The 13,877-nt window shown below is 43.0% G+C and overlaps 1 protein-coding gene across 2 annotated transcripts in view; it reads left to right on the top strand.

Moving 5' to 3' along the window:
- Positions 1–13,877, top strand: part of PPM1H (protein phosphatase, Mg2+/Mn2+ dependent 1H) — a 133,164-nt gene that overhangs the window by 103,338 nt on the left and 15,949 nt on the right. For both annotated transcript variants that reach the window (XM_031589533.2, XM_031589532.2), the window contains exons 7-8: positions 10,557–10,620; positions 12,392–12,499. In XM_031589533.2, coding sequence (XP_031445393.2) covers positions 10,557–10,620; positions 12,392–12,499 — 172 coding nt within the window. The remainder of the gene's footprint in view (positions 1–10,556; positions 10,621–12,391; positions 12,500–13,877) is intronic.

Below are 13,877 nucleotides of genomic sequence, written 5' to 3'. Positions count from 1 at the left end.
CTCAGTGGCTGAGGCTGTGGACAAGGTGTGAGATTTCCACCTTGAAGGCTCCTCAGAGGCGATGGTTTGAGGTGGCTGACATTTCACTGATTCTTTTCCACCTCAAGAGTCTTGCTCCTGTTTTCTTCCCCTTCTAATCCTTCAAATTAATTGATGCATCAGGACATGGCAGCCAAGGACATGTGTTCTCATATCTGTTCTCCATTTGTTTCTAAGGCCAGTATCTATCATGGAAAATAAATTAGCATATACATTTCTTTTCTAGAAAACGTCAGATGGTGCTTTGGCCAGCCAAAGCCTGGTTTGCTAAAGTGTTGCCAAACCTTTATCACTTAAGATGCAGATCAATTGTCTGAATCTTTTTTTGGTTGGTGATTTCACTGTGTGTTGACATTTGCATGTACCCGAAGAGAGGTGCAGGTGATGTCAGGAAGAAACAGCCTCACACTTACTGCCTCCTTTAGTGGGAGGGTGTAAAACTCCGCTCTGGTGTTTCCTCAGGAAAATGAACTGTTTTACTTTAAAATTCAGGACATTTTTCTGTGTTTTCTATTAGAAGTTGTATGATTTTTTAATTTTTTTTTTTTTTTTTACCCTTCTCCTGTGCACTGGAGCCTTTCAGATTCTCAACAATGGATTGGCTTGCCCAGCTCATTTGGATTACAGAAAGTTATTGTCTTTTGGTCTGTCATAATGCATTTGGCCTTTTCTTTTCTTTTCTTTTTTTTATTTTTTTTTTCCCTGTGAAGTTTCCACACTGGCTTTGTCTCAGCTGCCCACAGTGGTAGTAGAGCTGCCAAGTTTCCCTGCAGCATTAGGACAACCACTGATCCAGCAATGTGTGCTACATCACTAGTCCAGGCTGCCTATAACTGCCCTGACACCGGCATTTCTCTTCCGCCTCCATTCCTCTTTCACTCCTTGCTTTTTTTCCCTTTTCTCCAGTGGGATGAGAAATCTGCTTCATTAAATGTATATAAAATGAATCCCATCTAGGTTGAAGCTGGCCACGAGCTGCTCCTCCTGCACCCTCACCCCCCACACATCATGATGGAGCAGCCATCGCAGAAAGCGTTCTGTAGCTGGCAAAGCATCTTAAGAGCTGTGTCTCCTGCTGAACAAGCCTCCAAGCTGTCTCGAGCTGTAATTTGCTGGCAGACATCTGTGTTACTAACAGTCTTTCACAGCTGGATCTCTGGTCTGGGGTTTGTAGACCGCGGCTTGCCGAGGTTAAGCTTGAATCAGAAAGGGTACTTCTGGTGACATGGACACGTCCTGGCAATAGAAGCTTCGGGGAGGACTCTGGCCACAAGAGCAAAGTGCTGCCAATGCTAAAAGAGGTAGAAATAAATGGGGAAGAGGCGTGCCTGGTGAGAACTGTGCTCCTTTTAAGGACTGCACACAGTGAGTGTTTTCCATCTCCTCCTTTTATTTAGCATTTAAGACACGGTTGGCAGGCTTTTCTTTACATGTGGGTAAATCAGGGAGAAAATTCTGCTTTGCTCTGAATGCATCTCAGGCATCATCTCCAAACCTGCTTGGTGCTGTTCTGGCTTACTGTGCCCCTTACGGCACACAGGCACATGGAGCTGTTTCGTCCAGTGTGCCCTGTCAGCCTCCTTGCAGCCTTACAGCGTTGAGTTTAACCAGAGGTATCTAGAAGGCACTACACATTGGCATCAGCCTTTGTGTTTTCAAAATTAACCTCTTGCTTCTCCTCAGAACATAAACAGTGGCCTTTCTAGTGTTTGCATTAAAGCAGGATTTGTTGAATGCTTGTTTTCAGATCAAAGCTCTAGCTTTTTGACTCAATAAATTTCAGCAGCAAAAGATCCTGGACAAAAAAATCTGGTTTCAGTCCTGACGTGTTCCTGACTTCCTTTACCCTCCAGATCTGCACACAGTTGTGTTGGACCCATACAGAGCGGTTCGACCCAGTGCAGCCCCAGCCATGCCATTGGGGCTGGAGCCCCAGAGCACAGTGAGCTGAAGGGCTGTGTGCTGCACCTGAGTGTGCCCATTGACGGTACCTGCAGGGCACCACTGGCTCCGTTCTGGTGAGGTTTTGTCACAGTGCATGACCTGGGGATGCGCTATGCTTGTGATTGATTCCAAGGCAGAGGCTGGTGCCCAGGGGCTAGCACTGAGCAAAACCTATTTTATTCTAGAGTCAATATTGGCCACTTCCTGGCAAGCTGCCAGCCTATTCTGTGCTCGCCCTTTTCTTTTCCAACAGGGAATGTCTTTCAGCCTCCGAGCATCTGATTGAAAAAGCAACTTCACTTTTCAAGCCATTTTATATTGTTTGGGATGGATGCCTTTCGCTTTCATTGCACAGCCTGCTTTGCAGTCTGCGGTTCAGTCTCCGGCTCACAAAAACCAGTGTCTCATTAATCACTTATTGGGGATCCAGAGTACCACGGTGAGAGCCAATGTACATGTTTTGCTTGGTAATGCGCAAGCCCAATTGAACAAATACTGCCAGTGTGGCTGCTGTCTTATTCGTTACTGCTCCGCTCCATGTCCTTTGACAGCACGCTCAGGTAGCCTGGCTGAGCAGTGCATAAGCAGATTGAGAAATGCCACAGAGAGCTTTATGAAGCAGACGCCCGTGCTGCACCCCCATTTAATATAAATTGATTTATTGAATCAAGCACAGAAGCCCTGCTACAGAAACCTCGAGCTGTATCCTCTGGAGAGCCACCTAATAAAACAGCCCCAACTGACACTCCTCATTAGCTTTTCCTCCGATCCCAAGGCAGTATTTAAAGTGACACTGTCCCTCTTTTTGCCTGGATTTATCTGCCGGCTAATGCCTGTGGGTCTAATTAGCTTAGCATTATTAGTCTTATTCAGATAAGCTGCATTTCCTAACAGCTTGAATCCAACTTGTAAAAAGTAATTGGAAGTCTGCAGACCCTGTGCCATAACCTGCTTGATTACGCCTTTTAGCCAAATTCATGTAATTTACAAAAAGTCATCCTCCCTGCCCCATTTTTTAATTGAGCTTTTTTGTCTAGTGAAACCTTCTGCGCTTCTTCTGCTGAAACCCTGCCTGTATTGTTGTGCTTGAGACCTCAACCGTATCCTTTGTGCAATCACCAGGGAGAGATCAAATTTTAATTTCATAATTACTTCACAAGAAAGCAGCCTTTTCCCAAGCCATGCCTGGTATTAATTTCCTCCCAGCAACTTACATTTTCATAATTTAATGATTATGGGCCACCTTAGCAGCATTAAACCTTTCTAGAGAGCAGAGAGTGGAGGATGTCACCTTTGCAGCACAAGCGGCGATCCGCGGCCGCTTGCCTGGCTTGTTGTCCTCGTGCTCCTCTGGTTGCGAGGCAGCCGGGTGCTGCTCAGTGTGCACAGCCGGAGCAGCTTGCTGGGCTGTGCCGGGATGTCTGGGGCATGGCTTCTCAGTGATGAATGGCTGTTTGCAATGTGCATGTTATGCATCTTTTTAAGATTTGCAGCCCTCGCTGCAGGAGCAGCGGGAGGTGGGAGCTGACCTGCTGCGTACAGCATATCTCCTGGCAGTGATGAATGACTCCAGTTTCCCCAAGTGCGCACATGCCACAGGAGCTGAGCCAGAGTCTTTGGGACTGGAGAAAGCAAAAACAAAAAATAATTGTTCTGCAACAAGGGAGGAAAGTAAGTCTGGGGTAAACCTCTTTGGAAACAGCCTCTCTGGGGCCAAGTGAGCCTGGCAAGAAAGTGGCTGGCCCAAGTCATGTTCTGCAGGAGCGTCTTCTGGAAGCAGTGCACCAAGACCTGTCCCTACATGGCTGCGCAACGCCACTTGGGCTCCGCCTTGGTGTAAGGTCAGGTATCCCATGTGAAAGGACACCAAAAGGCTCCCAGTCTGTGGAATCGGTTTTATCAGACAGAAACTAAATTGAAATAATCTTCAGTCTGAAAACCAAATCTGAAATGAATCTTCATCCTGGTTAAGGTGAAGTATTTTTTCCCCACTTCCTCTTTCTAGTCTGGACACTTTCTCTTGCTTCCTGAGCTGCACACATTCCGTATGACCTCTGCTGGGCCCTCAGGAAATCCTACTCCATCACTGCCTAGGATGGACTTAAGTCTCTGCTCTCAGTTGAGAGGAGGCCCTTAGCTCCCAGTTTCCAGTATTGCTGCTGGGATTGCGAGGTCTCTGCTTGCTTTGTCTTTTTGCCTGCCCCATCCTGCACTACAGGGATCTTTCTCAGAAGAATCTGCTGCACAATCCCTCCTTATCAGTGATCTCCTTCCTTTCCAGAGGATCCCAGCTGGCCAGTGTGGAGCAGACACTGCGGGTGAACAGGCAGTCTTCCTTCCATCTGCTTTACCACATCCTTTTAGCAAGAAGTGCAGCAAAATGTGAATTTACAAATGATTCTTCTGTCCATCACAGTGCATTAAGCCTATAGGGTGTTGACAGCCCACTTCCCTTACCCCTCTATCTTCAGGATAAGTTGCTGACAAACCTTCCTGTTTGTCTTTTTAGAAGAGATGAAGTAAATTTTAAGAAGTGCCTAAGTTAGCAAAATCACTGTGAAAAAGGCCTTGACCCAGTGAAGGTGTTGCAGAACATGAACCCGTTTGATGTGCAACTGTAGTGCCTGCACACAGGTTCAGGTGCTCGCAAGTGGTGGAAGATCTGCCAGTTGCAAACAGTGAGTAAATGTGCCTGCGGTACGTTTGTTTTGTCCCTCCTCTTCTCCTGAGCACAAAAAGAGTGAGGTGCTTATAAATTATCCTCAGTTATGGTTTTTCCTGATGTGCTCTTTTATGGACAAGGACCTCTCCAGGTCCTTGCCCACTCTATGTACAGCTTTTCCTCCACTGCTTTCTGTTAGTGCTCTGCTAGAGGTAAATGGATTTAAAAAATCAGCCACATTCAGGGAAGTGCCTGAGCAAAGATGCCAGTGCTCGAGTCTTTAAAGTGGGCTGGCCAAGATGGTGGAGTTTGCTTTGCTTAGGAATTACATCCACAGGAGTACCTGGTACTTGGGGGACGTGTCCGATCCAACACAGTCCAGACTGCGTTAGGACTGATTACACACCACAGGCTTCCTGGAGGTTCAGAGCTCAAGTACCAGTCTGATTTGACCAAGATGGAAATAATATCTGTGTGCAAGGCACACACACATTTTAAACTTTTTTTTTTTTTTTGTAATTTATGTATGTGTAAACAGAGTTGGAATTTGCAAAACTAAAACATTGTACAGTTTCAGATTTAGAAAAAGGTATTTCTGCCTTTTGTGAGGAAGAAGTATTTTAAAACTTGTATGTTTCCCTCTTACCTGGAAGAAAACCTATTAGAGTATCTTGGTGTAGAATAGATGTTTCCCTAAAAACAATTTGTGCATAGATGCATTTACATCTGTCTTCTTTAATCCACCTGGGCTTGCCATCATCATTTCTCTTAACAAACATTACTATAGTTTGTGTGCTTTTATTGTATTTGTATATTGTAGTTTTGCCTCATTAAACTATATGTCAGATGAGTAATAGGGGAAAGACACTGAGGCACTGAAACATTAAAGCTAACATATCTAGAGGGTACTTAGTATCAGACAGTGCTCTCTGGATTTAAAGATCCTGACTCTGCAAAAGCACATGTGTAGGAATGTTTTAAAAAATTATGGTTTCATTAAGACATAAATTGCATAATTTTCAGTGCTCTAACCTGTGCTACATATCACTTCTCCCTTTGGAAAATTTTGTGTGTAGCTCAATAGAAAGTACAAAGAGTTCATTTTGGGGTGGTGGTTTAAGCTCTGTTATCCAAAGGTAGCTCCAATCCACTTATTCCTTTCTGGGGCTGCAGGGCGGGCAGGGCAGGAAGGAAACGCCTATTTCTATCAAATTGTGTGTTTCTCAAGGATATAACTCTCCTTTTCTATTGGTATGGCCAAGAAGACTTGACCTTGGGTGACACAGACCAGGAGGGTGGAAGGTTGTTTGGTTTGCTGGAGAGATTTTGTTGTGTTTGGTATGTTGTTTGGTATGTCTTTGCTTTTTTGCAGGCTAGTAGAGAAACAGTGCTAGAAATACACTTTGTCTACAAACATGTCTCAAAGGAGAGTCTTCATCCTTGTATTCAATATAAACTAAGACATTTCTCATGCTGTAGTGCTTTTCCTTTGTGCTTGCCACAAGTGAGTTTTGCTTTGTGCTTCAAGCTAAAGGCTTCTGATAGCGATTCCTTTTTGCTGTTCCTCCCTAAATATCAGGTGTCACTAGCAAAGATGTGAAAAATGAGCAAGTGTTCTAAAGCCAAATGCTGTGGAAAAGCAGAGCATACAGTGAGCATGGAATCTGGATTCTTATGCCATTCACAGAACAGAGCCTTTTAGGTCAGCGTAGATTGTTTTTTTGCTACCATCTTTTGTACCCAAGGATGCTGATACAATACCCTTTCATGAACAGCAGACTTGGACCATATGCTGTAAAAGAAAATACAGTGTGTTCTTTTGTCACCAAAAACTTTTATTTGTATATTTGTATCTTCTACTCATTCTACTCATGAATTTGTGCGTACTTTCAGAAGACTAATTTTAAGAACAGAAGGCTTAATGCATGTAAGAAATTCTCTAGGATTTTGGCTCATGAAATCTGTATTTGGGAGGTGACTAGTGTTTCAAGCTCCAGCCCAGCAGTGTGTGCATAGCTTTGATAGTCTCTTACTTAACAAATATTTAATGTGCTACTAATGACTGCAGGACTGCAGGTACTGCAAAAAATTATTTGATAGATTGTCTTTGGTATTTAGCTGCTTCTGATTTTTTTTTTTTTTCCATGTATTTAGAGCAGATTCCAGTTTGCATATGAGTAACATCATGTCAGTCCTAGTTCTTTCGTTCTGACATCTCTTTTGGCTCCTGGTGCGATTTGGCCTGGTTTTTCAAAATGTTGGTCCTGAGTCCAAATGTAACTTTGTGGGTGGTACATATGTCAAGCCCTAGTTCAGTTTTTTTGGACAGCAGCACCATTTCATAATTCTTCTGAAACGAGAAGAAGAAATGAAGTTAACTGAAAGAAATGCAGCTAGATTCAGCTGGGCAAAAGCTTGCCTTTTTTTGCTCCCCCCTCTCTACTGCTCTGTTTTTCCATTTGGAGAAGTAGAGGTTTACGTGGCAGAAGCACTGACAGGATTAGGCTAACTCAGAGCAGCAAGCAGTAGCGTGGCCTTGTCTTCATAACCTGTCTTCTCATGCACTGGTGGCTGTTGAATACTTCTGGGATGCAGATGAGGGAGATGAGGAGTGTGGAGAATCAGAAGCCTGCATTTGTGTTTGTTAAAACAGCGAGGTAGACTGAATTATGAAGATGTCTGAACAAGGCTGCATTGGTATTAAAAAAAGCCAAACAACCCCCTCAGGTTCTCCATATGTCTGTGTTTGATATACTGATTGCCATATTATATCTTTATGTACAGCATACTCTCTAAAGAGCACAGGAAGATATAAATGCAACTTTACTGCATAAAGTCAAGTGAAATAGTCCAGAGGGTTGTAGCTTGTGTGAAATAAACACATGTACAAAGTACAGGAGGTTTCACATGGCATAAATCACCAGGAACTTCATAGCTTCCTTCCTTCCTTCTTTCCTGCGCAGTTGCAGAGCTGCTAGCTGAAAAGCTGTCCTTCATCATTCTTTTGCAGGAAACCACAAGCTCATATATTATTAATTCTGATTCACTAGTAGTGCAGGACTTAGGTACTTTTCTTGAGTGTCTCAGATTGCTTTTCAGTGTATCCATGCCAGCTCCACTGCTGCGGTCACAGTTCTTTTGCATTGTTTCTCAAAGGTTGATAATTTTTCAGGCAATAGCAAAATCGATACAGAAAAAAGAAGTGTGTGAGATGAATCTTGACACCCAGGTTCTGAGTCCAAGAGGTGATTTGCTGTGAGAAACCACAAAACAAATCACTGTTGGCCTAGAGGTCTTCCCTGATTGAGTGACATAGCTTCAGGAGGTCATAGGCCAGCCAGATGCCCTTCCTAATCCCTTTATGAAACAAGTTAGCTTCAGCCTTTGCAACATAGCCTCTGCCAACATCCTTGCAGTATTGTGTCACAGTGAAAGATGGTCTTTATGGTGGGTCCTTAAGAATTGATGGACTCAGTCATGGAGACCTTTCTTCTGAAGAACACTGGCTCAAGTTACAATTTTTTCTCCTCCACCTCCCCTTCTTCCTAAACTACAGTTGATGTGAGATCACAGAATCACAGAATCGTAGGGGTTGGAAGGGACCTCCAGAGATCATCGAGTCCAACCCCCCTGCCAAAGCAGGTTCCCTATATCAGGTCGCACAGGTAGGCATCCAGGCAAGGAAATCAAAGAGGGAGGGGAAAGTGGTATGAAAAGTCAGTCCCCTTGGCTACTTACAAGATAATGTGGAGTGGGAGCTTCAGTCTTCAGTATTTTTAGTTATCTTGCAAATAATGTTACCCATAGGTAAAGAATGAATTTTCTTATTCCTTTAAAAAGGGAGGTTACAAGTAGTTAAGTTATGTCAAATTATTCATGTTTGCTATTTGTAACAAATATGTCTAGCAACTTAAAAATCCAACAGGAATTGCTGGGCTTGTGGTTTGCATTAGTCATTTGACTCCAATGACTAGTATGGACTCAGCTGACACACCGTTTGTCTTGGTGTTGGAGCACAATTGCTTCTGTGCAAAGGAATGAGAAGGATTCAGACTTCTCCTCAAGGAGGTTTTCCCAAGGCTTCCAGCACTGTAGGTCCAGCTGGAAGCTGTGGGATGTGTTCGTGAGCAGCCAGGCAGTGAATGGAGCTATGGTAAAATTTTCCTCTTTGTTCAAACTAGGATACCAAGTTGGTGAGTGAGGCAGAGTTCTGATTTATTGCCTGCTGGATGTAAAGAAAGGAACAGGAGCAAAGTCCATGACTGACTGACTCATCCTTCCCAAGAAAATGCCATTCCAAGTTTTGAATGTCAGTAAAATTTTATTACGCTGGCTATGAGTACTGAATGTGCTATTTAAATGTTTTCTCCATAGTATCACTTGAGATGCCCAGGTATCCAAGATATTCTTGACTACTGAGCCTCCCCCTACTGTATTTTACAAACCCTACCTGGTTCTGTTCAGTGATATCTTGTAGTGTGGGTGTGGAGACTTCCGCTGCTGTTTCTTCTTTTAGTTTCTGTTTATTTTTGTTTTTTCTTCCTACCCTACTGCCCAAATCCCAACAAGGACTCAGCCTGAGATTATTAGAAAACCAGTGGTGGGCCTTAAATATCTACACTACTGCTTCAAGTCCGAAGCTTGTTTGCTGCAATATGTATAGCTATGTAAAACAGCACTATTGATCCCAGATCTATGCCATACTTTATTGAAGCAGGGGGCAGTTCAATTACAGTTTAGGACCTCACCCTTAATTTTTAATTTCCTGCTGGTTTGTGTCACATTGCTTACATTGAATGTATCTCCCTCAGGCTCAAGCAGCCAGCTCAGCTTGAGAAACACACAGCAGGGGCAGGTGGGGGCTGGCAGGGCCCTGCTGTGGTCCTGTCCCTTCTGCTTCATTGAGGAGTGCTGACTTGTGCTTTCAATGATAGTTCTGGTATCACTCCAAGGATTGAGGCAGGCATAGAATGAAGGAAGGATAACATGCAGGGAATAATCTGGGGAGGGTCAGTTTTGTAGCACGAAGGGAAGCGTGTCCTATGGAAAGCTGTGGGGTGACATACCCTGATCACAGAGTCTGCTCAGCCCTTTGGCCCCAGTCTGTGTTGCAAAAAAATAGGGAGCTCTGTGGCTGTGAGAGTGACAGCCATCTTATTTTATTTCTCACTGGCAAAATTGCTCACCTTCTCACCTCATCAGTGTCAACAGCTGGATGTGTAAAAGGCAGAGTACACAGGCACATGGCAAGCAGAATCAGAGCATGAACATTTACTTCCCATGTCCACTGGAAAAGTGCTGCGAAATATAAAATTTCTGGCAACCTTGAATGTTGCAGTCAAGGTCAAATAAGCACTAAATAGCCTTTTAAAACTCTTCAGCATGTGAATGCTGCTTGGTTTAAGCGATCTTGAAAGGTGAGAACACTGTCGAAGAGCTATTTCACACCATGACCATGTATGCACTCAGTTGTTGCTCATCATTCTGTGTTAACTGTGTTCATCTAGTCATTGCTTAGTTCCTTGGCTTTTTGTTTACTAATATTTTTAATGGCACTGTGTTATGGTATAGTGGTTGCCATAGCCAACAATATCTTACCTGAGGAGGATGCTATACCAGTCTACCTCTTTCTCCTTGCAGGCAAGAGGAGCAGGTTGGTGCGCTTTGTGCTTCTTTGTGATCACTTTTTCTTTCGGAGAAATTGATTAAATCTTCATTAAAAAAAAAAAATCTTTCCAGAGGAAAAAAAGAAAGTATATCATGGATAAAAAACAGAGTCCCTAGAAAAATAATGATTCAAAAGAAAAAAAAAAAAAAAAGAAAAGCAATAAAGAAATCACAGCTGTTTGTTTCAGGGCGCTGGGTCACTAATTGAGTGCAAGCTTTATAAATGTTGTTTGTCCCCCCACAGGGCATACAAAACCATCGAGGAAGATGACTTGAAGTTTCCCCTTATCTATGGAGAAGGCAAGAAGGTGGGTACATGCGCTTTCCTCAGGGCAAAGAAGAAGGAATTCTGTGCTGTTTACCACTCAGCTTAGCCTCTGGCAGTCCAGTGTTTTCCACTCAGTATCTCTTTATTTTATCGCTTTGACAGCTTGAGAGAATATCTTGGTTCTGTCATAAATCAGTCTCATGTCTAGGATGGAGGAAAGAGAAGAGCTCAGCATTAAAAAGCAGTTCTGTAGCAAACATAGTCATTTGTTGTTCAGTTTGATTTAGGTTTTGTTTCATTGTAAATAACCAGGCTGCAGTAAGACCTGTTCAGTAAATGACTTTAAATGATCCTGGTTTGATTGTAAGATATAACTAGTCTGGATGAAGGCAGCAAAATAACTCTTCTTTGCTGAAAACAAAGCAGGGAGTTATTTTATAACAATGTACAGTGCTTTGAGATGTAAAAAACCTAATTAAGAAGAAGAGAGATCAGGGCAGGATTTAGGAATTATAACAGCCCTTAACCACATCTTCTTCAGCTGGTGTATGTGAACTCACCTTTGAATTTTTCTGATGTGATTCCTGTTAATTTTTCTTGAAAGGAAAAAGTGAACCCTTCCATTTGGATGAAATTTGTTTCCAATTCCTTGATTAAGAACAGTGAGATCATTAGTGCTGATCCCAGCAAGCTTAGCTGGATGCAGCAATTGGATCAATACAAGGGCGCAGTGGTGTCATTTTGCCGATATTGGTATGCTTGCTATGTTTCTAAATAGTGCTCCCCTTTATAGCTGCTTTAGGTTCTTATCTCAATGCAAAAATGCACGCTGTTCAAAATTAGCCCAAGTTTTGAAGGTTCAGACCTGCAGCTTATCTCTGAATTTGGTTAGTTTTATAATTATTTGCAAAATGTTTCATTCACATCTTTTTAATTTACTCTTATTGCCTGATGGAGCCAGGGGTGAGGGAGACAAAATAATTTTGAGTCAGTCTCTCACTGTTACTGTTGCTGTGAGCATTCCTGCTCAGAAGCTGCTGTGGCAAAGCCAGAATTTGACAGAAAGGAGGTGCAGGTAGCAGAGAGCTGGGTTCCCCATGAGGGAGAATGCCTGTCTCTGGAGAAGCATTACTCAAGAAGAGCCTCGCACCTCTTGAGAAACAGCCATTGTCTCAGAGGAAGATGTTTAAGGAAAAAAACATTAGAACTGAAGTAATAGCAGAGAGCCACAGAGTCCAGTGGTCACTGGCACCATCACCTCTGTGGTCTTGCAATTCTTGTGCTCTGTGTATTCAGCAGCTTGCCCTTGACATTCTTCCTTGGTGGAGAGGATAGGTGGCAATATGTCCAAAAAGGGAGCCTCAGGTTTCTTAAGTGAGTAATTAGGCTCCTTGTCCTTTCTACAATACTTACTTTGTACAAATACTATAATTTGCTGAAGGAGTGCTCTCACTGACTGATATGGAACAGTCAGGTGACTGTCACATATCAGTTCCATATAGTTTCATACCTCACAGGTGGTCATATTCTAAGGTGGATGTGTGCAGACTGAAATGTGGACAAACACAAAATAAGAAATGGAGATACTGTGAGTGTGAATTTTATAAGTTGATTAGCTATGTTAAATCTTAAGCTCCTGGGAGAATAAGGGAAATTCATCCTAACTGCAACAGCTACGGAGTATCAGAAAATCATTAAGATTGGAAAAGACCTCTAAGATCATGTAGTCCAACTGTCAAGTAGGAATGTTATCTCTTTCCATCTTGACACAGTGCTTGTAACAGCTTTTGACCCCATCTCTTTATTTCTAGGCTCGGGTTATGGCAACAATTGGTGTGACTCGAGGACTGGGAGATCACGACCTGAAGGTTCACGACTCCAATATCTACATCAAACCGTTCCTATCCTCATCTCCTGAGGTAAAACAGCCAAGCTTCACCGACCTCATTTGTGGAAGAGAAACAAATGTACTTTCTGTGCTTATTTGTTCTTCCCAAATCTGACTCCATTCTGATTGCGGCTCAATCCAGGTAACACGCTGCACTTCCCAAAGGTGTTTGTGGGGTGACACCTGAAGTTAGTAACATCCTTGGAATAGGAATGTTATGAATTCCCCAGCTGTTTGCCTTCCTCCAATTGATCCTTATCCCAGCCAGAGCATTGATATTTTCTTTCCCTTGTTGTTGGCTATCATATATCCTCACCATTCAGTGTGACCATCTCTCCCCATTTTCGTGGGCTCTGACTCCCTTTGAGGCCTGGATCATGCCTTCACAGAAGCAGAGATAAACCTGCCTTCTCCAAAAGGGGGCATTGGATGTCTTCCACAGTAGCATGCATGCTGCTGTAGGCAGAGGGTACCAAATCCAACTGCTAAGTAGAAAAATGCCAAGAGCATGTTGGAAAAGTGCTTTATGCTTCCATCTGGCTGCCTCTTCACATCTTGTGCTTAATCCTTTATGGTGGTTTTGTGCAAACCCCAAATAATGGTAGAAGTGGCACTGCGCATTCCCAGATGATAGCATAAAGAAGAGATGATGTGATATTTACTATGATGGGGTAGTGAACTTGCTACTTACCTGTTTGGGAACCAGTTTTAAATGCTTCCATCATTTTGACTTGCAAACAATTCCAGTTTTTAATCACCATAGACTTTGCAGTGAAAGATATATAGGCTTCTAAAGGAGATTGCATGTTTTTTTGTGCACAAAGAAACATGGAAACTTTTTATTCTGTGGCTTTATTTGTCTTCCTACATCAGAGAACAGATGACATATTCTCTATAAAATATTAAGCAAGGGCACGCCATCCTGAAAAAAGGAGGCTTTACTGCCATCGCCCAATTGCCATCCATTGTCAGCTGGCTTTCTGTTGTTTTAACCATACCCAGTACCTGACCTTGAATTTGTTGCTTGCTACAGCAATAAATAAAGCACACTGTGACCTACTGTAGGGTAGCTGCTTTAGCAGGGGAGTCAGACTCGATGATCTCTTGAGGTCCCTTCCAACCCCTGCAATTCTGTGATTCTGTAATGCAAGAGAACGAAAATACACAAATGACACAACACTGTTAGGAAGGAAGAAAATGACTTAATTGACCTTGCTTACAACATCTTTGAGACTTGAAAATTAGAAAGAAATGCTGAGAGTTTCTGGTCCTGGATAAAAGGAGGAGGTCCAGAGGTCCTTTTTCACTTCTCCTTGCTATCAATCTGGTCCATTCCCTCTCCCCACTTCAAGTGTGTGGAGTCCATCACTTGGGACCTGCTGCTGTTCTCTGCCAGGCAGGCAGCAGCT

This window comes from Phasianus colchicus, chromosome 1, assembly GCF_987193195.1.
Source record: "Phasianus colchicus chromosome 1, bPhaCol1.hap1.1, whole genome shotgun sequence".
In the NCBI taxonomy this organism is placed as follows: domain Eukaryota; kingdom Metazoa; phylum Chordata; class Aves; order Galliformes; family Phasianidae; genus Phasianus; species Phasianus colchicus.
The sequence above is the reverse complement of the archived record's forward strand: the minus strand, read 5'-3'. Positions and strand labels throughout refer to the sequence as shown.